The sequence below is a fragment of the Filicampus tigris genome, chromosome 16 (assembly GCF_054856515.1).
Source record: "Filicampus tigris isolate MCC_2025a chromosome 16, RoL_Ftig_1.0, whole genome shotgun sequence".
Taxonomy (NCBI): domain Eukaryota; kingdom Metazoa; phylum Chordata; class Actinopteri; order Syngnathiformes; family Syngnathidae; genus Filicampus; species Filicampus tigris.
The window spans coordinates 15,933,530-15,961,068 of NC_141232.1; the positions used below are offsets into that span (position 1 = coordinate 15,933,530).

Genomic DNA, 27,539 nt, shown 5'->3' on the forward strand with positions numbered 1-27,539 from the left:
CCCCCCCCATATGTCCTGTTGATATTTTTGGTATTTTTATATTTTATGTTGTTTAGGAAAGTGTTAATGCCACAATGAATGCAGTACTTTATTTTAAATCCATTTAACTTGCCATGCAAATGTGGCTATTCCTTGCAGTATCTCAAACTTTAACTGAGCAGAAAATGTAAAACCAAGGTGTTAATTTGCAGTTGTGGGTGCAGGGATCAGGGGTCAAAAGAGGAAGAATTTACCAAAGACTCGTTTATCCATTGGACTCCAGACTCCGGTGAACACGCTGGATGTGGTTTTTTGAAAAGTCGCAGGCTTTTACATTTTACGTTTACATTTTCTTTTTTTGTCTTTTTGTCTTTTTTTTTTTTTTACATTTCATGTCAAAGAAACAAAGGTTGACTTCTGCATGAAGGTAAGATTTTTATTTTTCAAATTCATGGGCATTTGCAGCCTGCTTCCCTCAAAGGTTGGAATGTAGAAAAGATTTGGGAGTAATGTGTATTTTGATCACGTGTAGAGAAGTTTTTTAAAAATATATATATTTTTATCTATTAAGGCAGTGAAGCAATTCATTGGCATCAATTTAATCAAAAGCATTGGTTTTATTTAGTTAGTTGAATTGTAACAGTTACAAAGACAAATTTGTCAGTGAGAAAGTTTTGATATAAGTATAGTGTATATTTTAATATTTTACCTTGCAGATTGCAGTCAATTTCTCATTTAAACATGAGGGTCTTCCTTGCACAGATGCTTATCCTCCCTGCTGCCATTTTGCTGGGGACTTTTGCAGTCATATCAAATGTGGAAGCGGGCAAGTGTCCTCAAATGTGCAATTGTGACGGTGCCAAGCTCACTGTGGCCTGCGTTGGCAAGAACCTTACTGAGGTTCCCCAGACTATTGACGAGGTGAGAAATTGTCTACTGCCTCGCTTCAACTTGACACTACTTCTGGCAAGGAACCTTTAAAAATCCATTCCAATGTGTCATATTGGAATCGATGGTCTTTTTAACATTTTTATTACAGTATGAGATCGATCAAATGCTGTCTATAGATCACAGGTGTCAAACTTAAATAGGAAATCAACTCAACATTTTTTTTTAAGAATTTGTTCTATGCAGGCCCAATAGTTTAAACGGCATTCTGATTAATATTGCTTTTGTGGAATATGAGTTAAGCAGCAAGCAGCACCCCATTTTAGCCAGCTCACGGGGCCATTTTGTCACTTCTGTCAACCAATCACGGCTCAGCTTCAGAACACAGGTGAGCCGTGATTGGTCTTTACCTGAGCCAAGAGCAATTGTGATGTCATTTTCAGTCGACAGAAGAGACAAAATGGCCGCCCCCAGAGATGGCTAAAAAGGGGTGGATTAACTCTTATTCCACAAACGCAATATTTATCAGAATGACTTGTTTCAACTAGTTGGCCTGCATAGAACATATTCCTGAAAAAAATATGTTTGGGATGACTTCTGTTCTCTGCGTCAAGCCATTTTTAAAATTTGTCACCCGCCACTCCTCCGCCCAAAAAATGGGCATCTGGCCGGGCCGGAGGGTCCGACCGGTCCGGCCAGGGACGGACTGCCCAGCTCTGTGATTAATATTGTGTTTGTGGAATATGAGTTATGCAGCAAAATCCACCCGTTTTTAGCCATCTCAGGGGGCGGCCATTTTGTCACTTCTGTCAACTGAAAATGATATCACAACTGCTCAGTGCTCAGGTAATGACCAATCATGGCTCAGCTTGAGAAAACAGGTGAGCGTGATTGGTCGTTATCTGAACGCTCAGGGTCTGTGATGTCATTTTCAGTCGACAGAAGTGACAAAATGGCCGCCCCCTGAGATGGCTAAAAACAGGTGGATTTTGCTGCTTAACTCATATTTCATATTAATCATATTGCCTTGTTTCAACTAGTGGGCCTGCATAGAACATATACTTGGAAAAATATGTTTATGTCGACTTCCACTTTAAGACCAGGGGGCCATTTCCGGTCCTTTACATCCTTTCATATGGCCCACTAAAGCATATGTAGGTCTACATACTAAATGTTGGATAAAGGGTCAATAATTTAGACATAGGCCTACTGTAATAAACATTAACTCTGACACAATTTTCTCTCACTTGATGTAATGTTGCGTACAGATCACAGTCAAATTGGACCTGAGGAATAACAACCTGCGGGTACTCCTAAGAGGAGGATTTGTGCACACACCTTACCTCACCCACCTCAACCTACAGCGATGCAACATTGTCAAAGTGAAGGAGGGGGCTTTCCGCATGCTGGGCCGCGTGGTCTCCCTAAACCTGGCCTACAACAAAATTGACATTCTATACCAGGTAAGAGAACTTAACCAAAACCTCCACGGGTTTGTGCTCTTTCTAAAAATTTCTCCCTCCACATGGCCCTCTGTAGGAGTCTTTTGACGGCCTCTCCTCTTTGAAGGAGCTTCATCTGGACCACAACAGTGTTGAGGAGATCCAACCTGGAGCTTTTTTGCAGCTTGGCTCATTAAACATGCTGGCTCTCACCCACAACCAGCTGGTGTACATCCCCAACATGGCCTTCCAGGTAGTTGGCATTGAAAAATGAGGCAGTAGATCACAAGGAATAGTTTTTGGTTCAATTAAAATAATCGGAGGAAAAAAAAGATGTGAGTGTTAATATTCTGAGGCAAGAGGACTGGTCCCATTGTGACACAAGCACCAAAATAAGGAAGTCCTCCATACGCACTTTATTTGCATCAATGTGATCTTGTTTTTGATTTTTGTAATCCTGTTAACAAACAAGCTGCATTAAAAAAAAAAAAACAACTTTCTGTCTCTCCCAGGGCCTGCAACACATCAAGTGGCTTCGTCTCAGCCATAACTCCATCAACAACTTAGCTCCTGAGGCATTTGCAAGCTTGTTCACCCTTACCCGCCTCAGTCTGGACCACAATGAGCTGCAGTTCTTCCCCACCCAGGCTATGACCAGGTCTATTTACAATCGTTCAATGTTTTTCTTAGATGCGTTTTATGTTGTAGGCCTATCTAATTCAATTTCATCTTTTCAAGCATCATTAAAGAAGAAGTCAAGCCAAACCCAACAAGAATATGTTCTATGCAGTCCCACTAGTCGAAACATGGCATTCTGATTAATATTCCGTTTGTGGAATATGAGTTAAGCAGCGGCGGCACAGTGGTCGACTGGTAAGCACGTCCGCCTCACAGTTCAGAGGTTGTGGGTTTGATCCCGGCTCCGGCCTCCCTGTGTGGAGTTTGCATGTTCTCCCCGTGCCTGCGTGGGTTTTCTCCTGGTACTCCGGTTTCCTCCCACATTCCAAAAACATGCATGGTAAGTTGATTGGACACTCTAAATTGCCCCTAGGTGTGATTGTGAGTGCGGATGTTTGTCTCTGTGTGCCCTGCGATTGGCTGGTAACCAATTCAGGGTGTCCCCCGCCTACTGCCCGAAGACTGCTGGGATAGGCTCCAGCACGCCCGCTACCCTTGTGAGGAGAAGCGGTATAGATAATGGATGGATGAAATTAAGCAGCAAAATCCACCCATTTTGTCCATCTCTTGGCGGCCATTTTGCCACTTTCTGTGGAATGAAAATGACATCACAGTTGCTCAGGGCTCTGCTAACAACCAATCCTGGCTGAGCTTCAAAAAACAGGTGAGCTGTGATTGGTCGTTACCTGAGCCTGAACTGTGATGTCATTTTCAGTCGACAGAAGTGACAAAATGGTCACCCCCCCCAAGATGGCTAAAAACGGGTGGATTTTGCTGCTTAACTGATATTCCACAAACACAATATTAATCAGAATACTATGTTTAGACTAGTGAAGGTGCAGAGAACATATTACTGCTAAGAATTTTTGGGGGGTTGACTTCCACTTTAAATCACCACAGTCACCACCGTGGACTCAGGACCCATCGGCTATGCTCAGATTTTCAGTAATTTTCATATGAGCCCTGTGTTTATTGACAGCCATGATGAGCAAGCAAAAGCTTTGTTTACGTTTACATACCTGGGTCTGGATGACTGGAGACCATTAGAAATGTCATTTTGACCAACGGTTGACTTTGATACATATATTCAGTTGCCGGCATAGTACGATAAAAGCATATTCTTGTTGATTGTCTTCTCCACTGAAGACTCAAGGAGGTAACGCACCTGGACATGAGCCACAACCGCATGACCTACCTCGGCGAAGAGTCCGTTTCCATGGCAAAGCTGACACACTTGTACCTCAGCCACATGTCCCTCCAAGACCTGTCGGACCAGGCCTTGTCCCAAGCTCCTCTGCTCTCCCACTTGGACTTGAGTGACAACCAGCTTCGTTACCTGGAGCCTCTCGCGGGTCCCAGAAACCTTGTCAAACTCAACCTCACTGGTACGCACAGCTCCTATATTTGAACTTCAATGAGTGTTTAATTTTGATGCAACTTATTTTGTTCTTAAAGCCAACCCCATCTACTGTAGCTGCTACATGAGGCCCCTAAGGAACTGGGCGAGTGTTGGGGGTGTCATGCTGCTGGGAAGCTGCGCAGGACCACCTCACCTCTCCGAAGAGCCGCTCCGAGCCGTGGCGGCCATCGACATGCGTTGCCGCAGCAGGGGGGACCCACTGAAGGACGAGTTTGAGGAGGAAGTGATTGCCGTCAGCAGCCCACCGACTGCCAAACCCAAACAGAACATCAAGTGTCCAGTTAACTGCGACTGTCACGTGAGTTCAGATTGTTTTGGGGACAATGAGACTCATCAATTATAATGAATGTTAGTTGTCAATAAAAATGCATTTAGGTAGCCTTTCACATTCCAATTACTACTTATGAATACTGTATGAAAATAAAATACAACAGCATGCAACTGTGTAGCTGACATCATCTGGAGCAGTTTAGAATCAATATGTATATAATAACATGACAATAACAAAATTATGAAATAAAGCACAATACTCGCCAGAGGCTAGTGGAAGTTGGTTGTAACAAGTTTTGCTCTGACGAACCAGAGGATGAAAAAATGCTTGTCGTTGCATTAAAAAGTTACAATACAAAGTTAAAACGTTGATAGATAGTGCACCATATTTGTTTTTGTCCAAGCTATCAGACTTTTAATTGTAAATTGTTTTGTTATACATTTTGAAAACATCTTAAACTAAAAGTAAAAGTCACACATTTTCTTTTTACTTCAAAATTGAGAAAAATTAAAAAATAAATTACAAGGTATGACATTGAAATCATCTTTAAGGTCTATGATGTATTTATCTTTATTTATATGTCACACTGAAATCGGTAAGTTTTTGAATCATCACCAATAACACCAAGCAGAGATTTATGAATTTTTGTCTTGAAACATGTTCAACAGCTTAATATATGTTTGACCTACAGCATAATGATGTGATATGAGCGTGGTTTATTGACAAGTTGAAGTGGGACAGCTCTTGCTTCAATTTTTTTCTTTATTTGGCCTTCGGAAATGTTGCTATATATAGACAATTCCGGGTTCTCCTTCAGACACGTCAAAGTATTCTTGCAGATGAGCGCCTACTAATGCTTTCATCACGTGAATTTCACTAAGTGATGTTTATAAAGCTGATTTCCCAGTTTTGAGGATTTACAAGGTAGATGCATTGTTTCTTCTGTTTTTCTTCCTTTTTGTTTTTTGTTCTTTCAACCCCTCCTAGATTGAAGCACAGCATGCCACATGTGAGAACCGAGGTCACACCAAAGTCCCACGAGGCTTCCCTGCTAAAACTCAACTACTGGACCTTCGCAGAAATCATTTCCACAACCTTCCCGCCAGCAGTTTTCCCGCCACCGGCCAAGTTATTTCTCTTCACTTGGAATTCTGTAAAATTCGAGAGATCGAAGGTGGCGCATTCCGAGGAATGAAAAACCTGTTTTATTTGTATCTTTCTGACAATGACCTCACATCCTTGGGCCCTGAAACCTTCACTGGAGCCCCGGCACTCAGTTACCTTTACCTGGAGGGGAATCGTTTGGCAAAGTTTCCTGGTTCAGGTCAGTGGATCGGAAAGACTGGCTGAAATGAATAAAAATTATACATGATGCATGGAATAAAGAATGACTATATTTAATGTGTCTTTGTTTCTCCTACAGCTCTGCGACCCTTACCAAATCTGTTTGCATTACACCTGGAACGCAATGCCATTTCAAAACTGGAGCCCACAGGTCTGCTGTCCTCAGCAACTCCAAAACTAAGAGAGCTTTACTTGACCAATAACACCATACGCGCTTTGGCCAAGGGTGCTTTGGACTCTGCCTTTCTTGGTAAACTTCACCTGGATTCAAATAAGCTGACGAACGTTCCGACTGATGCTCTATTAAAAGCCATCAGTCTGGAGGAACTCAACCTGTCTCAAAACCGGATTCTCTCAGTGGGACCAAACGCATTCCGGCCAATATCTCAAAGTCTGAAGTGGCTGTACATGGACCAGATGAGCACTGAGAGGGTATAAAGTGAATTAATAACATTTGAGCGTTGTGTACAGTATATTTATGCTGTTTTACATTTCTTTGTAAACTTGTTTTATTTCTTGTAGCAAGATACTTGGTTAAATCAGGAAATACATACTTTTATTTGAATCTAGTTGTGGTGTTTTATGCACACTTTTAAAACAACATATCTGACGGTTTAATTTCAATTTAAAAAATGTCTATTTTAATAATTAAAAGTCCCTGTAAAGTTAAAACAAATACGGTATTGTAAATTCAACATACCACATAGATGCGTGTTGTTAATAACTTTGCCAAATCTGAATAATAAAAAACATTTGGCAAGTGCAGTATAAAAAATTAGGCTTTAAAATTTTGAAAAATCAAGCTTTTATCTCCACTCTCAAACACTGGGGGTTTGTTGAGCCACAAAAATATACAGGCTACACTTATAGCCTCTAGTGACTGGAATGTACCAAGGGGTTATGCTTACTGTATATTGAGGGGCATTAGTCACCAGCTTGCTCGGGAGCTAACGGGCTTCCGGGTTGCTCACGGCCAGCAGACGGCCAATGGCGTCACCTTCTCGCTTAGGAATTAAATGACACCAAGCTGTTCAGTAAATTGTGGCATCCAGGAAAGATGCGTTTTCAGGGTGTAAGCATAGCTAGCTTAGCTAACTGCACACTGTAGTGGTAGAAATAGGCTAAGTAACTCGCAATTGCGTTGTTTAACACTCAAGTGAACAAACATGCTCAGGACAGTTCTTACATAGTGGGGGATTTCTTGTTTGAGGGTTTTCAAAAATAAAGTATACTCGAGAAAACATGCGCCGTGTAAATGATAAAGGCCACCAATTTAAGCACATATGAGATTGTAATTTATGGTAATTTGATTGATATCCTAATTGTGATTTAAAGCGGAAGTCAACCCAAACATATTTTTTTCAAGAATATGTTCCCAGCCGGCCCACTAGTTAAAACACAGGATTCTGATTAATTTTGCATTTGTGGAATATAAATCAAGCAGTAAAATGCACTCGTTTTTAGTCATCTGTGGGTGCGGCCATTTTGTCTTCTGTCGACTGAAATGACATCACAACTGCTGACAACGACCAATCACGGCTGACCTGTTTTCTGAATCTGAGCTCTGATTGGGCGTTGTGAGCAGTTGTGATGTCATTCTCAGTAGACAGAAGACAAAATGGCCACCCCTAGAGATGGCTAAAAACGAGTGGATTAAGACTTATTCCACAAACGCGATATTTATCAGAATGCCCTGTTTCAACTGTGGGCTTGCACAGAACATGTTCTTGAAAAAAAAAATGTGCGTTGACTTCCACTTTAATAAAGCTTTTGTTTTTTTCATGATCAACACTATAAAGTATACCTACTTTTAAACGCCCCTGCATGTTGGACCAATCTAATGGTTGCCTCAGGCAACTTGCACATTATTGTAGATCCTTGTATGACTCTATTCAATGACTCGTAACTATTCCCTTATGACACTGATGTGCAGATGTCCAGGGACGCTCTGGCCGGGCTTAGCCGAGGACTGAAGGCTCTGACTTTGAGAGGAAACCAGCTAAAGCAGCTTCCTGACTTAGACTCCCTCACTGACTTGGAGGTGGTTGACCTTCAAGACAACCCTCTGCTGTGTGACTGTACTTTGTTGCCGCTGCACAGGTCAGTGAACGTTTTGCTCAGAATACTGTGTTTGTAATACATTTTGGAAGGTAATTTTAATTTAAGGAAATAAAGTCCCACCTGATCGGAAGCATGGTGGACTTGTGATCTAGTGGTTAGCATGTCTGCATCACAGTTCTGAGTTTGCATGTTCTGTCTGTGCTTGTATTGGTGTTCGCCGGGTTCTCCACCTTCCTCCCACATAACAAAAACATACTGTCGGATTACTTGGAGACTGACAGTAATACATCCATCCATCCATTATCTGTACCGCTTATCCTCACAAGGGTCGCGGGGCGTGCTGGAGCCTATCCCAGCTGTCCTTGGGCAGTAGGCGGGGGACACCCTGAACTGGTTGCCAGCCAATTGCAGGGCACACAGAGACAAACATCCGCACTCACAATCAGACCTAGGGGCAATTTAGAGAGTCCAATCAACTTACCATGCATGTTTTTGGAATGTGGGAGGAAACCGGAGTACCCGGAGAAAAGCCACGCAGGCACGGGGAGAACATGCAAACTCCACACAGGGAGGCCGGAGCCGGGATCGAACCCACGACCTCTAAACTGTGAGGCGGATGTGCTAACCAGTCGACCACCGTGCCGCCGACAGTAATACAGAATTTTCTTTTCTTTTTTCTTTTTTTGTTTTGTTTCTGCAACAGGTGGATGGAGAAAGTGAATTTGGAGGTGGTCGCTACCTGCGGCTTCCCTTCTAAGCTAAAAGGGCAGAAGGTCAGGGATCTGGACATATTCAATTCCTGTCCGGAAAACAGCTCCAAATCGGATAGAAAGCGTGTTGTTATTGTGGCCCCTGCTCATGTAAAAACCAAGAAACCCAAACTCAACCTTGTGAAAGCTTCTGGAGTCAAGACTAAACCGGGAAGGAACAACACAAAACGACCAAAGCCAACAAAGAAAAAGCCTCTAAGGAAACCCTTTGTAGCAACAGTGACCAAAAAGAAGAAAGTGACAAAAACATAAAACATATCATTAGATGGCTAGATTTTCTTTTTCTGTAGTAGGTGCATTAGACACAACATGTAAAAATTATTGTTTATTGTAACTAAAACTGCTGACTGTATGGAGTGCACTGTTTGCTTCTGGAGTAAATAAACATAAAAAACAGGGATGTCTTTTTTTTGTTGCAGGCCACATATGGTTTCCCTCTGAGGTTAGTGTATAATCACCTCATCATATGACATATAAAGCACATAAACTGATGCATAATTTATATTGTTCTTCCACCAACCAGGGGTGGGCAATTCCAGTCCTCGAGGGCCGGTGTCCTGCCTGTTTTCCATCTCTCCATGCTGCAACACACCTGATTCAAATAATCATATAATCAGCAAGGTAAGGTCTGAAGAAGCTGGATAACGATCCTGGTCATTCGAATGACATAAAACATGCAGGATACCGGCCCTCGAGGACCGGAATTGCCCGCTCCTGAGTCCTATGCCAATGATGTATAGTGACACAGACCAATGAACTACAACTACTTCAACAAGATGACACAAGTTATAAAATTGGCCTCTGTATCCACTTTCTGTGACATTTGTGTTTGGTAGTGTGCTGTGAGCCTTTTTCGAATGTAAAATACAGTGCAGTCTCAATATTTGCTCAGTAATTGATCTCGCTTAAAAAGATCATGTAAATGCTTGTAGATGACACAAGTTAGCAGCAAAGCACTACTTATGTCTAAATTAAACTCCCCAACTGACTTCAACACATTTCTTTAGAAGGGTCCGGCTGCGGCCAGGGCGTTCCTGTAAGGATACAAGAACGCCCACTGGGCGTTCCTGTACGCGTTTTGTCGACCAATGAGAAGGATCCAGTTACAGCCGGGGTGTTCCCAACACGACACAGGGTGAGGGACATGCAGTGGGTCCTCGCGACTTCAATCAAACTTCTATATCAACAGTTACTAAAAATGTGGTTAATTGACAAAGCATAATCTCAGTAAGTAAATACTTGTTTATTTTGACAACACTGGTGAGTGACCAAATGTCACGACTGGCGACGCCGTTTCAACATACGTAAACGCCCCCAGTTACGACACTATGGCCACTACACCAATCAGACGGCGCTTAAAGACGCTACGACGCTTCGCGACCGCCAACATCGGTTTGGTGTATCCGGGCCTCAAGCCTCAAGCTTAATGGACCATCTGACCCCTATCGAGGCCACACTACAAACCAGAGCTGGTCATACTGCCTATGTGACGGACCGGTCCACCTATCTGTCCATGATGGATGTAGGTGATAAATGTTAGACTGGAAACTTAAAAAATAGTCGGACTAAGCATAGAAGGAAGCCGATTTTACCCCCCATCTATGTAATCGTCTATTTTTGACATTACAGCTGACCGTCACCTATCCTTGGTGTCAAATAGCCCTGTGTAGGGCTGCCATAAAGTGTCCAGTAACTGGATTGTAACTGCACAACGTCCTAATCATTATTTGAATCAAACATTAAAAAAAAAAAAATACATTCTCTTGCTCAGGAATGCGATGTTATCCAATTCACACTTAGTTGACTGTAAACCACGTTCCAAATTAAATGTTTGGAGGACATGGATGTGCATTATTAAGCCTGGGTCCAAATGATAACATGCCTCCTGTGCATATACAAACTAAACGTTTTTTAAAGAGTCTTTTCTGAAACGCTTTGGGTATCATATGGTGAAGCCAAAACGCTATATAAGTTCACTCTATTACTAACTCTCAACACGCGTGGCTGCAGCTGGACCATATTAGATTTCTTTGTCACCAAGATGCCAGCAAATGGAACAAAATAAAAAAATAATGGGTCCCCCCCCCCCAAACCTCAAATGTCCAAAACGTTGTCGATTTCTATAGACACAGGAACATCGGGGAGCATATGGTTCCATGGTGTAATGGTTAGCACTCTGGACTCTGAATCCAGCGATCCGAGTTCAAATCTCGGTGGAACCTGTATTTTTGTCCACCAATTTAGTCACTTTACTTTTGCACGTTTTGGCTTATAAATGTTACTTAATGCGATTAGATGGCGGCGGCGTTGCAATGAAAAACAATTGATTGAATAAAATAACATAACAAGCTCAATATTTTTAAAGCATACCTGACAACCCCGGGGTCTACTGAATCTTACGAAAGTTGTAATTTGCGTTTACATATCTGTATATAATCGTGCACGTTATTTTCGAACGTCTCCTGTCACGTGAACGGAAATCAGCGATGTACGGCGTACATGTTTTAAAAGGTGTTTCCAGTGCACCTGTACAAATTACGCCGAAAGTGTACAACTTGACAGGTATGTTTGAGCAAAACTTCACGGGTGCTTTTCAAACCACGCCTACGTAGAAAGTTCAAAACAATGTACACGTACTATATGACAATCGTTGCTTTGTAACAATTACTGACGTTTCAAAACGTGTGACGTTCCCTCGTTTCGGATTTGTCCTGCACCGGAAGTAGCCTCACGCTGAATCAGGTTCACTAAAAACTTGTCAAATTCAAGATGGCAGCGGCGATGGACGTAGACGCACCCAGCTGCTCTAGCAGCGGAGCAAGTAAGAAGCGATTTGAAGTCAAGAAGGTATGGCTTCGTGAGTTACTGAGCTATTCAGTGTGTGAATCAATGGCACAGTTTTCCTCGGGATCAACGAGCTAGCTAGTTAGCATCAATTAGCATGCTAAGTTGCTAACTGCAATGCGGCTTAGTTAGCTTGCGATTAGCTTGCCTCAAGCAACGTCTATTTGTCCTTATTGTTTACGATAAACTATTGTAGTTTTTTTCCCCCATGTAAGGTTTTTGTGGAATTAAAGGCGCCGCTTCCCGTATGCGATACGTATGTATTCGGTATTCTGCTAACAGCGACATTTATATATTTTTTAGGTTATTTATATCTAGACTACGATCTTCAACATTGGTTCTACATTGGTATCGAAAATGTATTGTTCAAATTAGCCTTTGGAATCACGTTTATATGTGTATCCCATTTTGAAACATGAGTAAGAAATGTTCACAAGTTCATTACGTTTTATAGCACCTTAGTAAGAAACTGATTTGACGACTCAATTGTCACTTTCACACAGAAACGAGTATATAAATTATAATAAATTAGAAACAATTAACACGGGTGTCACATGTTGAACTTTTAGGCATACATGTTAAAAGTGCTATCTTCACGTTAGCATACAGGAGGTCCAGAGTTTTATTCCCTGATGTTGGACAAATCTACATTTGTGTGAAATTGTTAGCACGAGAGACCGCAACATGATTCAAGTCCCCACTAACCAATATGAAGTGTCAGGATGCTGATACTGTAATTTTAGCGATCACGGCGTGCAATGCGTCACAAAAGTTGGCTGCTGAAGGCTGAATGTAAACAAACTTCAGTTTTACCAAGAGCGGTTAGTTCATCAGGTAGCAGTAGCACGTACCCTTTAATGTCAATGGAAAAAATGGTTCTGATCTCTGATTTAGTCCTCTGTGTCACTTAACTTTACTTTGGCGCCAACTCTCCATTCATAATCCATAAATAATACCAATTTTCACCTCAGTTATGCTATAAGTATTTCATAATGGCAACAGTTGACATTATTAAAGCAAAAGAAATCGATTGCACATTAGACTAATTGATATTGTAGCTTCTTAATAAGATATTGATTATTTAATTTGGTGGACCTTACTAACAGTTGTTTTCTTTCCCCCAACTAGTGGAATGCTGTGGCACTGTGGGCCTGGGACATTGTTGTGGATAACTGTGCTATATGTCGAAACCATATCATGGATCTTTGTAAGTTCACATGGGACACATACTCACTGCACTTGTTTTTTCTGTGTTAAAGTGTGTGAAAGTGTCACAGAATAAGCTTACATTTTTTTGTCGCTGATGTTTTGAACAAATCAAGTCACTATGCGAAACAATGAATCTAGGAACCAAGCAGCATACAACTGTCTGACTTTTTTTTTTTTTTAACCTTTGTAATGTGTTTGAAAGCTGCCCACATCTTTAGTGTTTGGGGGTCAGATTTGACCCATGATTTAACTCACCCTGAAAATTCATTAAAACACTAGTTTTTGAAAAACAATATTGAATTATAAATCAATATTGTTTTTCAACTTATAGCTAACTTAGTATGTATACATATCCATGGAAACAATGTTTTAAATTTGTATTTTTTGGCTCCACAGAAATTTTATCTTACAATATACCAATCGTGTTCAATTACAAAAACTGTTTAAATTCACAAATTATGTTTCTTATAGTGATAAAATAAGTAATTATACTATCCACATCTTAAGCTAATATTAGAGTAACCCTATTCCAAATATTATTTTATTTATTTATTTTTATATTTCAAATAATTAACAATAGCGACATCTGTGGTGTTAGGGGTCAAAACTGACCCATATAGATTTATGGTAGGATAAAGACAAAAAGTCATTTCTTTCTCATAAAAACAACTTAATTTTAAACAGAATTGTAAATGCAAATGAAAATCAAACCATAAACTGAAAATGTGTTTGTGTGTGTGTTGCTTACATGCATGAATCAGTATGTGATGGTTATAGACAGTGTGCTCCTTGCATTTCACTCAAATGCATTTCTTGCATGTGTGGAATCCCCTCCCTAGTTCCTATGCCATCCAGCTATCACCAAACACTCTTCCCCCTTCCATGTTGGTCAGCTCAAGCAGGATCTTCTGAAAAGGTTGTGGAAACCGACAGCTCAAACGTGGAATTGATGTCTTGGGCTTGCGACATAGCATATCTAGTAGGCCCTGGAGTCATTTTGAGGTTGTTCTCTCCCGGTGCCCTGTATTGGGTGTCCAGAGGGCTTGATGACCATGAAATGTCATATTTCCTTGATTGGAAGACCTGTCTTTCAGCATCTGTGAAATCTGGGTCCCCTTCATCAGATGTGTGGTCTTGTTCAGGGTCATACTGAACCCCGTCCTTATCCACATCCTCCTCAGCTTGGCTTTCCTCTCTGTCTTCAGGATCACTGACTGTCAAGACCAAAGTTATGATCCAGCCCCTTATAAACTGTACATCTCTTGCTCTTGTAGACTGCTGCTCCAACAGAACACGACTGATAATATCTCACCCAAACCCTGCTTATGTATGACAATGTTTATTTTTATTCAAAATGTATGTATGCTACAAGAAAGCTTTGAGTTCATGTGGGGTGAAGATGGCCTTTGTGTACGTGTGAGTGCACGTGTAACAATAATTTACGAGATTGTGTGTGTGTGTGTGTCTCCGTCTGTCTGTCTGTCTATTGTGGAGCATGTTGAGCCATATTTGATCCACAGAGTAACCCACAGCTTTTAAACAGCCAGTATTCACTGACGGGTCAAATTTGACCCATAAGACCACAAATGTCACTTTATTTATTTATTTATTTATTTTTTAGACCTTTAGAATTAGTTAAAATGGTGAAAATTAATTTTGTTGCGTGAAAATAGTTGTGACTGAAGATTAGATGAAGCCTCGTTCCGGTACAAAAAAAACTTTTTTTAGTTTAGTTTATTGATGACATCACATGGTAAGCTGCAAAGTAAATAAAATAGCAAGATGGCAACAAAAAAAGGTAAAGACCAAAAGAGAATACAGTGGTACCTCTACTTACGAAATGAATTGGTTCTGGAAGAAATTTCTTAAGTAGAAAATTCTGTAAGTAGAGACGTGTTTTCCATGTAAATTGCCCTAATCCGTTCCAAGCCCCCCAATATTCAGACATCAATGTTTTATAAAGCATAAAAATGCATCAAAACATGTAACAAATACATGCTACAATTAGATTATTGCGCAACAAATGAGAGTTGTGCATAATGTAAAAAAACAAAAAATGGACTAAGGAATAAAAATGATGGTCGTTTATCTTTTAATTGCTGTCCTCATCGCTTTTTGCCCTCTTTGGTTCATGTTCTCTCAGAAATGGTTTTTGCCTGGCGTTCTGTAAACAACTGATTTAATAACGTGTCAAATGTCGCGAGATCAACCAAACGCATCCCCCTTTCATACTTTTCTATTATCTCTTGCTTTGTTTGTATGGACAAAAAACCCCAGATATCTCAGTTTTTTTTTCTTTTCCTCGTTTCTAATTCACGTAAAACTATCGGAACACCTCATGGCCCGAGGGGCAAATGACGAGGACGCTGCACAGACATATCTATCTATCTATCTATCTACCTGTCTATCTGCACACATAGACACATACGGTAGAGGTCCCTCTTAGCCAATGGGATGCCAGGAAGATGCTAGGTAATAGCCAATGGCAGAGCAGCTATGAGTATGTTGCGTTCAGGATACGCCGGAGCTGCGAGTATCAGCCCATACTTTTATCTTTCGTATCCTGAAATTTCTTTCGTAACTAGAGGCAATATTTTCCTGTTGAGGCGTTTCGTAACTTGAAAATTTCGTATGAAAAGACGTTCGTAAGTACAACTGTGACTGTGCACATTTGGGATGGAGTGAAAGCTGTAGCTATGCCATTTTTTTTGTTTTAAAGAGAAATACTTTTTTGAAGCTCAGGACAGTAAAAGTTGATATTGAGTCTATAGGTGTGTGCTTTTTTTTAAATTTTTTTTTTTAACCTGCACACTATTTAACAACTAAACAGAATTATTGATGCTAAACTCCGTAAGAATGCATTATGGTTATGTAAAATACCCTAATTGAAGTATGAATCTATATATAATGCATCTTTTCATGTCTCTCAAGGCTATGTTTAGTAATGATATTTTGAAAATAAAACAATTGACAAGTGACTTTTCAGCTATTCCTTGTCAGGGGTCGCCAGAGCAAGTAATTCACGTGATTTGTTTAACACGGTTTTTATGCCGGATGCCCTTCAATGAAATGACAATTGTACGTCAACTGTCTAAAAGCCTTTTATTACAGCAGATGGAGTTTAACTTGTGTGACATTTTGAGCTAGTCACACCTTTGTGGTGAGGGATGTGGCCTTAAATATGTGTGACTTGTTTCTCCACCAGGTATAGAGTGCCAGGCCAACCAAGCTTCTGCGACATCTGAGGAGTGCACAGTAGCCTGGGGTGTCTGCAATGTGAGTTTGGCTGATTGAACTGAAGCAACCCGATAATAATGCTTGTTGTCATTTATTCATTTAAAGTGCACATTTTGTCTCATTAAAAGCTGCTCTGAGCAGCTAGGAAGCGGCAAATAATTTCTGCCTGCAGAAAACTCTATTGAATCGTCCTTGGGTGATATTTTTAATTAAGACACTGACACTTTCATGTTGAGGTGCTCATGTTTACATTTTTCTTGTCGTCCACAGCACGCCTTCCACTTCCACTGTATTTCCCGCTGGCTCAAAACTAGACAGGTGTGCCCTCTGGACAACAGAGAGTGGGAGTTCCAGAAGTGAGTAAATTGGTGATTTTGAATTTCACATTGCTTAAGTTGTTGGAATGTCAGTCTAATAAGTCCTATTTTTTTCCTTAGATATGGACACTAGCTGGACTTAAACCTCCTCCGTGGCTTTTTTTCTTAGATTTTACCAACAAAGTATCTCTTCCCTTTCAGCTTGTTGTAACCAGAGTTGTTTGTGCACATTTTTTGTTTTGTTTCAAATAAAAAGGAATATAATGACAGAATAGGTTTGAGTAGGATGTTTTTTCCCAATGACTAAAACTGTGAAATTTAAGTGCTAGTAGTAGGACAGCATCTGATTAAATGCTGCATCATGGGCCTGACTTAAGTGTATTACTTTATTAATAAGGCACTTGAGTGGTCAAGTCATGATGACAGGACCTTTGGTGATAAATGTAGTAAAACTCATAAACTGGGAAATAGTGAAATGACATGTTTTAATGGTTTAATTATATGCTAGCACATGAAATGTGATGCCACTAGGCCTCCTGAATAGCCCAGCTAGTACCCAGACTTGAATTTGAACATTTCTGGAGAGATTTAGAAATGGCTGGCTGTACACAGACACTCGTCAGCCAACCTATGGCACTAGTGGTGCTACAAAAATGGGCGAAACAACCCAAAGATGTGTGTGCCAGGCTTGTAATTGTTACCTACCAAGGATGCACACTAAAAGTATTATGCAATTTCATAATTTAGAAATAATTCAAATCATTTTTTGTCATTGTCATGTGTGCAGATTTCATAGGATCCAATTCCAAATGCAATGTATATTACAATATTTTTTTTTCATGAAACTCAAAACACTTCTAAAGCATTTTCCTTTTATTATTCGATGTGGATGTGCAAGGCAGTTAATGCTCAACACAAATTGATGACTATTAAAGTTGAATTTAATACATTTATGTAAAAATATCTCCACGATGATTTTGGTTTGCAGAGTGCAATTGCTGTTTGAAAGAAACAGGTCACATGCCTTTCAGAAACAAGCTTTATTAACCATTTTCCCCAAATGGGTCTGACATCATACCTCTTTTTTGAATGACAATAGAAACAAAAATTGGTTTGGTTCCAAAATCGGAACAAACCCCTCACCTTTAACGACTGTAAAAATGGGTTAGAGAGAGCAGGAGCTCTCAGCTTGCAAATGCAAGAAACGGGTGTGTGGTTAAGTGCCAGCTAATTCAAGTTACGGAGGTCATGTGAATACGCCCCAGACACCTCCCCGCTTGCTTTTAGTACTGATTAAATAGTTTTGATTTGAACTCACCCCCAGCTCCGCTAAAAACAAGCACTCCGATTAAGTGACCAACTGAGAATGTTTTGATATGCGCACCATAGGTTTACTGAAAAGCCCTCAAAAAGATTGCGGCAGCGAACAAAATCTTCATCTCATCTCTGGTCTAGCCCAGTCTACGGCTGAGGTGCAGCGCCCCCAAACTTGGAGCTCAGCTTGGTGACTAGCGCCATGACCTTGGGGTTGCTTTGGTACTTTGCAATGTTAGCTGGGTTCTGCGCCACATCCTGGAAGGCGGCCATTACCTCCGGGTCCTGGTGTTTCATAGGGGTGAGAAAAAAAATACTTTAGAAAATTGAATGGCCAAGATTTGCAGACTACACACCCTCACATAGTTAACAGGTTTCCTCACCGATGTAGAATATGGTACCGGTAATTATGATTTGTGTCTGAAGGTCACAATTGATGAGCAAAAGCCAGATAATGTCGGTTTCATTGTTTTATTTTTATATTTTTTTGCAGTACGCTTAATGGATGGAAGAACTTTTTTGACGTCGCTTGCAGAACTGGCATTTGGCTCAGGTGTGTTCTAGATTGGCTACAAGTCGTGACTAGGTTCGAACTGAGATTGCTACAGCCCACAAGTGAATCTCAGTTGCTACCCGGCCCGGATTGTGTAATCTGGACGTTGTAGCGAATTCCCGCTGGGCTAAACTGCAATATTCACCAGGGATAACTTGACTAACTTTTGGGTATTTTCCGATTTTTTCCCCGCAAATTTTCTTCCACATTTCCACCCCCGTTTTCAATGTAAAAATTATGAATCTGTGTTTTTGAAAAAATTTGGGGGTTAGTTAAAAAAAAAAAAAAAAGCTTTTTTTTTTTTTCCCAAAATTTATCAAAAGGTCAACAATTAAGTGCGGGGAGGAAAATTTTGATATCTGATTTGTCTGCCATTTTCACAAGGGTGCAGTTTTCTTGGACCCCTTGCTACACAAGTTTTTTTTTAATATAAACTGCATATTGAAAGAATAAATGTACAATTAATTTGAATGATAACTAAAATGATCTGTCGTTATGGTAAAAGAGGGTCTGAAAATGTCTGGCAGTGAATGAGTTAAAGAACATCCAACTCTTACAGTCAACGTAGATCAAAATCATTACTTTCACACCATAGCAAGCAAGCAACATGGCCAAAAAGTAATTGTTTTTCATAAAGAATGACGGCGCACGCACGACCGCCCCTCACTGAGGTGTTGCGTCACCCTGGCCACCCCACAGAAAATTTTCCGGCTACGCCCCTGCTTGTACTGGCAGCAAAGCATGATGGGGAAGCCTCCTACAATTGCCAATGCTGTCTTAAAGTTAGCGAGAATTGGCCAAGTGGTGCACCAGAAGTGGTGTGAATAAGTTTCCAAATAAGAGCACTAACACGAAGTGCAGTGTTAGCCAACTTAATCTTGCTGGTTTAACAGCATTTGCTAAATGTGCCTTGTTAATTACGTGGAAAATGTCTTATTCCATGTTATATATACTTTCCTACTGGCCCCTTTTCACTATTTTAACCATTTCTGTTTTCATACTTGTTCGAATAAACACTGATCGTAATCTTGTATGCGCATTCAACTGTAAATTTGTTTTTTTGATCAAATGCAATATCAATAACGGAGTGGATGCTAATCTTTTATATTGATAAACTTTTTGTGTAAATAAGTGTAAAATCGCCTCTCTCAATTAAAAGGTGAACTAAAGTGGGCGTGTCTGATCCCTGAAACTCCAGGACTGAAAATGAGTCCCACTATGGCCTTGGTTACGACTGTGGTAATATTTAACCGAGACTGAAGGGTGTCGGCTGTGGTCACGAAGTATCAAGCAGCGCCAGGGAGCAGCGAGTCACCTGAATGGCGGTGAGCAGCTCGGGATCCTGCAAGAGGTCATTCAGACCGGGCATGCCAGCGGCTCCGCCTGGGAACCCGCCGGGGAATCCTGCACCACCTGCGTCAAAGCACACATTTGGAATCACGTCTTGAAATTTCACCCAGAGGCCAAACAGCCCTTTTGTGAATAGTCCATGAGCATGCCGAAATAAAACATGCATTCACTTGAACTGCTCTGATAATTAGGAACCATGACCACTGGTGTATTGGAAGAACTCTATTGTTTTAAACAGTGCAGCAACTCCATTTTTCATTCCCACCTGGGAAGAATCCTGCTCCTCCTGCCCCTCCTCTGGCTTCCTCTTCCTGCAGGGAGGTGAAAGACACTTTATTACTGTATATCGCTTTTCCACTATGTATCAAAACAGCACTTTCACAGAAAGATATTAATTTACTGGTACTTTGGACAAGGTTTTAGTTTTGTGCTACATCATATCACAACTGTTTCTAATTCACCCCCCCATGGCTCCCCAAATGTGCCAATGAAAACGGATTTAAGCTTCGCAAAGCAGAATTGCTCACAGGTTGTTTTGGGATGATAGCAGATGACTCCGATTATCTAGCTAACTATCATCACAGTGTCAGACATGGCCATCGTAGGAGCAGTGAAACTCCATACACCACATTCAAGTAGAAATTAAATATAGAACACCATTCCCCGAGAGCTTGGGTTCTCATTTCACTATTTTGAAAAGTAATAAACAGACCGGGAAGACTCAGACTTTACAATTATGTCGTTTTTATAGCACATTAATTGATTTGTCTACCAATACGGACTGAAGTAGTACTTTGGCTGAATTATGAGCCTCTAAAGAGGGAAAAGCTATTTAACCTCTGGGCTTTTGTTGATCCCAAATGAAATGGAAGATGTGCCTGTGCCATTCACTCAACTGTTTTGAGGGTACCGCCACTATATATGATTGTGAAAGAAAGAGCATCCTGGACAGAATATCCACAAAGTCTAGCTACTTATACATAAAATAGGCAATAATGACCCCCTAAAGCAGATACAGATTTAAAGGAAGCATATAGAGGATTTACTTTTGGCATGTATACTAAAATAACTAAATATTTTCAGACACATATGACCCATTTGAAATTGTGAAAAAACATTGCATGTCTACTTATTATTATTATTTTTTTAACCAAATAACTCACCTTCTGAGCCCGAGCGTGCTCTTCCCTTGCTTTCTTGACACGCTCTTGTTTCTCCATGATCTCCCTCTCTTCCCGCTTACGTTCATATTTGCGCCTGTGCTCGATGATTCTGTTAGCCTGAAATGAGAAGAAAGAGCGTACAACACTAGCGTCAAATTGATGCTCCATTCTGAGCCCGGTTGCTGTGCAAGGAAAATTAGTCAATAAAATGGGAATAGAAATTGTACTTTTCAGTTGAAGGTATTTTTACTTCAGCAACCAACTACAGTGGTACCTCTACTTACGAAATTAATTGGTTCTGGAAGAAATTTCTTAAGTAGAAATTTTTTTTAAGTAGAGACGTGTGTTCCATGTAAATGCCCTAATCCGTTCCAAGCCCCCCTAATATTCAGACATCAATGTTTTATAAAGCATAAAAATGCATCAAAACATGTAACAAATACATGTTACAATTAGATTTTTGCACAATAAATGAGAGTTGTGCATAATGTAAAAAACAAAAAATAGAGTAAAGAATAAAAATGATGGTCATTTACCTTTTAATTGCTGTCCTCATCGCTTTTTGCCCTCTTTGGTTCAGGTTCCCTCTCAGAAGTGTTTTTTGCCTGGCATTTTGTAAACAACTGATTTAATAACATGGCGACTGTCGATAGAGTCATATTCTTTGGAGAGCTCAACCAAACGTACTTTTTTTTTCATACTTTTCTACTATCTCTTGCTTTGTTTGTATGGACAAAAAAAACCAATTTTCTCCTTTTTTTCTTTTCCTCGTTTCTAATTCACGTAAAACTATCGGAACATCTTGTGGCCCAAGGGGCCAATGACAAGGACGCTGCATAGATGTATCTATCACATATATATCTATCTACCTGTCTATCTACACACATACGGTAGAGGTCCCTCTTAGCAAATGGGATGCCAGGAAGATGCTAGGTAATAGCCAATGGCAGAGCAGCTATGAGTATGTTGCATTCACGAAACTCCGGAGCTGCGAGTAGCAGCCCAAACTGTATTTTTACCTTTCGTAACAAGAGGCAATATTTTCCTGTTGAGGCGTTTCGTAATTTTAAAATGTCATATGAAGAGACGTTCATAAGTAGAAGTACCACTGTACTAACTACCCATGAAAAGGTTCTAGAACATTTTTGATCTTAAGCGACCTCATATGAACTGTTATCTATCCGACCTTTGGTTGGACCTCCTTCAGCAGTGCATCAGCATCCTCATCATAATCCAGTTTACATGTTGTGGCCAGATCCCGGGCGGCCTCCTCCCAGTGGCCCAGCAGCCTGAAACATCACACATACATCATTGTAGTTCGTAAGACATTCATATTGGAAATAATGAAAATTGCTAATCGTTCTCCATCTTGTGCGCACTTATTTTGAAAGGGCAGAACAAAAAAAATTAGGACTGCAGCACTGTTATTTTGGGCCCTTGGAACCAACTGAAGTGCAGAGCTACACCATGACGAACTAAAACCACAATGTCAATTATAACTGAACATTATTATCCTTATAATGGCAGTTCCAATAATCAGATTGTCTATCTAGAAGTCTCAACACAAATGACAAAAGGTACTTGTGAGCTTTCCCCCTCCACTTGTAAGGCTGCGCCGAGTCCGGGTTGATCTTGATGGCTCGGTCACAGTCTCTGATGGCTGCATTGGGTTTCTGCATCTTAATGTAAACACTAAAACAGAGGACAGGACATGAGTACCATGACAAATTGTCCCTGGGGAATGATTTGAATCTTGGCATGTAGATAATCTCACCTTGCCCTCTTTGCGTACATGATGGCCACACAGGGATTCAGCTTGATAGCTTCAGTGAAAAGATCCAGAGCTTTCTGCAGATCTCCTACAAGAAACGGCAATGATCAACTCAGACATTTCAGTAGTGTTCAGAACTCTGCCAAACAGTGTAAAAGGCAGAGCAGCAGGGCAACCTAAAAAGGCAAAAGTGAGGCTGGTTCTCAGGGCCCACAGCTCAAAGGGGCCCTAGAGAATATTTTCAATTCGCAGCACTGAAGAGGTGAGGCCCAAAGTAATTATTTTTTTTCCCCAGCGCAGCCAATTATATAAAAGCAAGTTATAAAATAGTTACAGCGAACATTTTAAGTAAACACTATGGTCAATGATGTTCCACTCCAGTCCTGTAGGCGGCAGTGATCTGCTTACAAACTGGTTGACAACAGCCATCAAAAGTCGATACCATGAGCGTAAGGATCACAATTGTCAAAGTGAAACAAGAAAAAAATTGGTTCCGCACAAATATGTAAGCTTGCTTTGTCACATTCCTCCACAAAGTTTCATAGAGCTCACGAACAATTTTTGAGTTACGACAAAATGCAGGCGATAACCCGCTTCTGCACGTTTGGCATGTCAATATTCACTAACCTCCTCCAAGAGCATCAATGGCTTGCATTTTCTTGTCATTAGCCATGTCCATCATCTCTTCTGTCACCTGAGTGAATGTGCACACACTTAAATCTTCATGACAGAAAAGCACGTTTGTTTGCAAATCTACCAAGGAGAACATTTCACCTCAACATTATCCGGATCTCCCATTTCCTGTGGTTCATCCGTGTCTGGTTCAATGACACCCTCAAGATCTATTTCTGAAAAAGCAAGCGTGCATGCAAAGAGGAATCACACTTTTTTCTTTTGAACTCATTCACTGCCAGACATTTTCAGACCCTCTTTTACACTAACATTTGGAAAAAAAAAATGAAAAAAAATTGTTCTTGGGATTGAATGAGAGTAGTACGTAAATTCATCAATGGCAGTTAAATTAAGGGACATTTCTTGCCATGAAGTATTGCGCTAAAGCTAACATAACATCTGAAATATGATTTTTTTTTTTCTTATGTGCAGCATGTTTCACTAGATATTAGCCCTTCAAACATCAAAATAACAGAAGGCTCAGAATGGATAAATAACATAGCAAGATAGCTACCAAAACCCTGACTGAGGGAGTATTCAAGTGAAAATAATTACCAAGTTCACTCTCCTCGCTTTCAGATGGAACAGGAGGCTCGGGCTCAGTTGGGGAAGCCGTAGATGTGGGAGGAGGACCACAAGGACACTCCCCCTACAAACCAGAGACAACAACTATTAACCGAAATGAATCTCTCTTCAATAATTGACTTTTTTCAATAAAACCTTTCGATTAGATGCGCTCAAGATTGCCGTCAATTATTATTTTGTTGCTAATGTGCTTTGTCGTTGTGTATAGTAAATGACATGTTTTGCTTTCTAGCAGAAGTATCAAGGTTTGGCGCCAGCACTAACAAGCATTTCGAACTGTTCAGAATTCCCTCCACCTTGATCAAGTCCCAGTTCCTGCTGGATAAAAACAGCCCCATAGCATGTTGATGGCAGCATCATTTTCCTTCCATGTAAGAAAGAGACTTGTTGCTGCAACATTTCTTCCAGTGCTGGATTATGGAGACCTTTTATCCACATATGGCCCAACCCAGGCACTATGCTGATGCTGCTGTTTCTAAATGTCTCTTTTGACTTTTATTGTTCTTACTGTTTGTGTTTTATTTTAAATCTGTATTGAACATCTTGGGTTGTGGTGTTGCCTCTTGGCCAGGACTCCCTTAAGAAATTGGATTTTTCCTGGTTAAATAAAGGCTTAAAAATAATAATAATAATAATTTTTAAAAAATATCATGCTTTGGGGCGGTTTAGAAAATCATTTGGTACTTGGTAACCTCCCCCCAAAAAACAACAGTTTTTCTTGACCACTATTAATTAATTTCACACAATAAGTAAAATAAATCAAGTAATTGACATTTGTCCATTCCTCATCTCTATCAGTTCCTGTTGTTTATAAAATATTACCAGCATGTCTGTTTCTCCCTACTAAAGTGCAGAGGCTAACAAGACAACGAGGTTAAATACTCATCAATTATGAATGTTATCTGTAGTAGTGGTAGTAGTACATGTAGACTGTAATACATGTATCTTGTTGAGAAACCAAATAAAAGCAACAAATTATGAACATTTGGGTAAATGATAAAAATGAAAACAATTCATGCATTACCTGGCAATGACCCTTGGGGGAGGATTGGGAAGGTATCTTTGCACCCATGCTGCAGAGAAGACAACATTCTTATGAGCCATACCAAATTTTATGCGACACATGTAATTGTCAAAACATATTTAGCATGACAATTAAAATGATGAAGTACTGTACATTTAAATTACACTGAAAATGTGTTAACCATTTGCAGATTGTTCATAAACTGCTCAAATAGTTGATTATTTCAGTACTTTTTGCACAACTTGCCCATTTAATGTAAACAGCAAGATGAAGACGACTGTTCAGTAACACTTCTGATTGAACAATGACATGTATTGGTTGGAGTGGCGTGCACACAGACCTCAGGTGGCACTGAAGCACTTGCCCTTCTGCCCTGTCTCAAAAAAGTGCCCTTTGCAAAGTTCGTTTTTTTAATTTTAAACAGTATACTGAGGTCAATGTTGACACGATCTTATAGAAAAGCTGCACAATTAAACGCGTGCAAATAATGCCCCAATATGCGCCCCTTCCGAACACACACCCGAACTGTGTCTCTCTCTTTCTTTGTCACGAGAACGCAGCACAGCAGTGTTGCGACTGGAAGACACAGAGGGACACACACAGGTATCTCCTCCTCTGCTCCACCAGCCAGGTAACTCTGTGTTACTAGCATATGAATCTAGAGAAATTGTATTGTTTGCCCTACCTGGAATTATTTTGTTGTGAAGTACAGCAAAAACAAATGAGCATAAATTAGCCAACTGGCTACCTGATTAGCTAGTTTAACGCTCTACCCCAAATCAATAATAGACAACGTGATGACCACCGCATCCAATTAATGACGGTGAATCAAAGCTCTCTGTGGTACGTGCATTGAAAATCATTGGACTTTGCATCGTTGTAATTTTTATTATAATAATTTATTTTTGAGGATTATTTTAACTTCAAAATGTGCTGAAAGTTTTTTTGACTACCAATAACAATGTGACTGGTCTGTATGCTAGTCAGAGGCAAAAACAATACATTACATCGTCGGTCGATTGTTTTCATAGAGTAGAGGAAGCATTTGTAATGAATTGCATTGTGGAAATATCAGAAATGCCCGGAAGTTCAGAATTGTCAATTACCTGTGAAAAATACCCTTTGCCTTCTTGTCATGACAAGTCAGTCTTATTCTCATAGACTTGGTCTCTTTGGTTACTAACTGGTCTATTTATCTTTATTTTCTATTTATAATTGTAAGCCATAATGCCTAGAAAGGAGAGGCTGAAAAAGGAACAAGAAAGAGGAGCATTCAACATGTATGTGTAATGTTTTTTTTTTTTAAATGTACACTTCTATAAAAAGGTATTCCATATGCGCACTTGCCCCCCAAAATGTCTGTGCACGCCACTGATTGGTTGATTCATGGATCAAACCCCTGCTGTGAATTGCGTTGTTCATTTGAGTAGTATCCCCTCAATTAAAACTGTGCATAATTGCTTTTGACAAACTCATGCAGGTGTACATAAAGTTTTGCAAGTTGCCTGCACCTGACAGGTACGTGGTCACGTTTTTTCTTTTTTTAAATTTTTTAGTGACATATTGACCTACATATCAAAAGAACACCGCGCGTGACCCAGAACGACACGGACACAAACATAAGTTACTTGTCACCTTTTAAGAGGCACAACTAACCTCTGCAACCAGGTCCGGAAGAAAGCCATTTCGGGAAGTTGCAGTATGGCGGGATTGGACTCGCATAGTTGCACGAAGCCCTTCAACTCTGCCACTTTTCGAGCGTCCATGCTTCTCTGTCACGTCCAACACGCACTGGGTGGCATCATAAAAACAAACCACTCAAGATCACCAAGTTTTAGCACAATGCCCGTTTGCCGTTAGATAGCTTAGCCGTTACATGCTAGCGTGCATGGACGGAACGCATGTTTATGTATGTCCACAAACATTTTGTGAGAAATGACTCAAAATGGTCATATTAACTCAAAAACAAAAAACAGAAGCAGTTTCTATCGCGAGTCACTGTTAATGGCAGTAGGGCAAGATAGAAGTTTCGAGAGACTAGAACCACATTTGACGCATGATCCCGTCCGAAATGTTAGCTTACTGCAATATTTACCAGTTTATAAAGAAAAGCAATATTGTACGTTGAGGCATTTGGGTCAGTACTAGCAATTAACTACACGCACCTGTGCAAGGACTTGCAGATTTAACACAGAAGGTAGAAGTCGATATTGAACGTCGCAAATCTGCTTCCTTGGAGCAGGCGTCGTTCCTGTCTTTTCATCCAGGCACTAAATTAGACAACCCCCCATTCACAGTGGATTCCCCCGATCTTTGTCTTACAGGCATTAGAGTGAAGCCTCAAGCATAGTAGTAGTTGTAGTAGTACATACATATACTTTATTAAATGATAATCAAAAATGCATATTACAGTGTCTAAGCGTCATAAAATTATCATGGCTGGTGATGTTTCTAGTTGGTCTATATAGGGTACAAGGTTTCTCAGCGTTTATATTTTCAGTTTAAGTGAAATTAAATTATTTGATACATAATGGTTCTTGGTTAAAAATGTGTCACGATAAATGTGTCCTTATGGAACACGTAAGCTTGATCGACGACGTCCTGCGGCAGATGGGATAAAAGTGACATCTGACAAATTTCCGAGACA

The 27,539-nt window shown here is 40.3% G+C and overlaps 3 protein-coding genes and 1 non-coding gene across 6 annotated transcripts; 3 read left to right on the forward strand and 1 right to left on the reverse strand.

Annotated features, from left to right (window-relative positions):
• Positions 1-64: 64 nt before the first annotated feature.
• Positions 65-9,153, forward strand: chadla (chondroadherin-like a). 2 transcript variants are annotated; one of them, XM_086054960.1, is made up of 10 exons: positions 65-900; positions 2,136-2,330; positions 2,407-2,562; positions 2,822-2,967; positions 4,134-4,372; positions 4,443-4,705; positions 5,666-6,002; positions 6,102-6,454; positions 7,956-8,122; positions 8,787-9,153. In XM_086054960.1, exons 1-10 carry the CDS (start codon positions 721-723, stop codon positions 9,103-9,105), a joined length of 2,355 nt encoding a protein of 784 aa, XP_085911086.1. In that variant the 5' UTR covers positions 65-720; the 3' UTR covers positions 9,106-9,153. The 2 variants fall into 2 exon arrangements, with proteins under 2 accessions (XP_085911086.1, XP_085911087.1); XM_086054961.1 differs by lacking the exon at positions 65-900 and adding an exon at positions 2,003-2,021.
• Positions 9,154-11,003: 1,850 nt separating this feature from the next.
• On the forward strand, positions 11,004-11,075 carry trnaq-cug (transfer RNA glutamine (anticodon CUG)). The gene has a single exon. It is a non-coding gene; the product is annotated as a tRNA-Gln (tRNA).
• A 370-nt stretch (positions 11,076-11,445) lies between these two features.
• rbx1 (ring-box 1, E3 ubiquitin protein ligase) lies at positions 11,446-16,732 on the forward strand. Its single transcript, XM_086056380.1, has 5 exons — positions 11,446-11,700; positions 12,826-12,904; positions 16,112-16,182; positions 16,414-16,499; positions 16,581-16,732. Exons 1-5 carry the CDS (start codon positions 11,623-11,625, stop codon positions 16,591-16,593), a joined length of 327 nt encoding a protein of 108 aa, XP_085912506.1. The 5' UTR covers positions 11,446-11,622; the 3' UTR covers positions 16,594-16,732.
• Positions 16,733-17,481: 749 nt separating this feature from the next.
• st13 (ST13 Hsp70 interacting protein) lies at positions 17,482-27,223 on the reverse strand. 2 transcript variants are annotated; one of them, XM_086056378.1, is made up of 13 exons: positions 27,058-27,223; positions 26,549-26,683; positions 24,893-24,941; positions 23,839-23,932; positions 23,386-23,459; positions 23,239-23,305; positions 22,615-22,699; positions 22,422-22,532; positions 22,027-22,129; positions 20,841-20,957; positions 19,943-19,988; positions 19,643-19,740; positions 17,482-18,059 (listed from the first exon to the last, which is right to left on the reverse strand). In XM_086056378.1, the coding sequence occupies exons 2-13, from the start codon at positions 26,656-26,658 to the stop codon at positions 17,922-17,924; spliced, it is 1,092 nt and encodes a 363-aa protein (XP_085912504.1). In that variant the 5' UTR covers positions 26,659-26,683; positions 27,058-27,223; the 3' UTR covers positions 17,482-17,921. The 2 variants fall into 2 exon arrangements, with proteins under 2 accessions (XP_085912504.1, XP_085912505.1); XM_086056379.1 differs by lacking the exon at positions 27,058-27,223 and adding an exon at positions 26,988-27,048.
• Between the last annotated feature and the right edge of the window lie 316 nt (positions 27,224-27,539).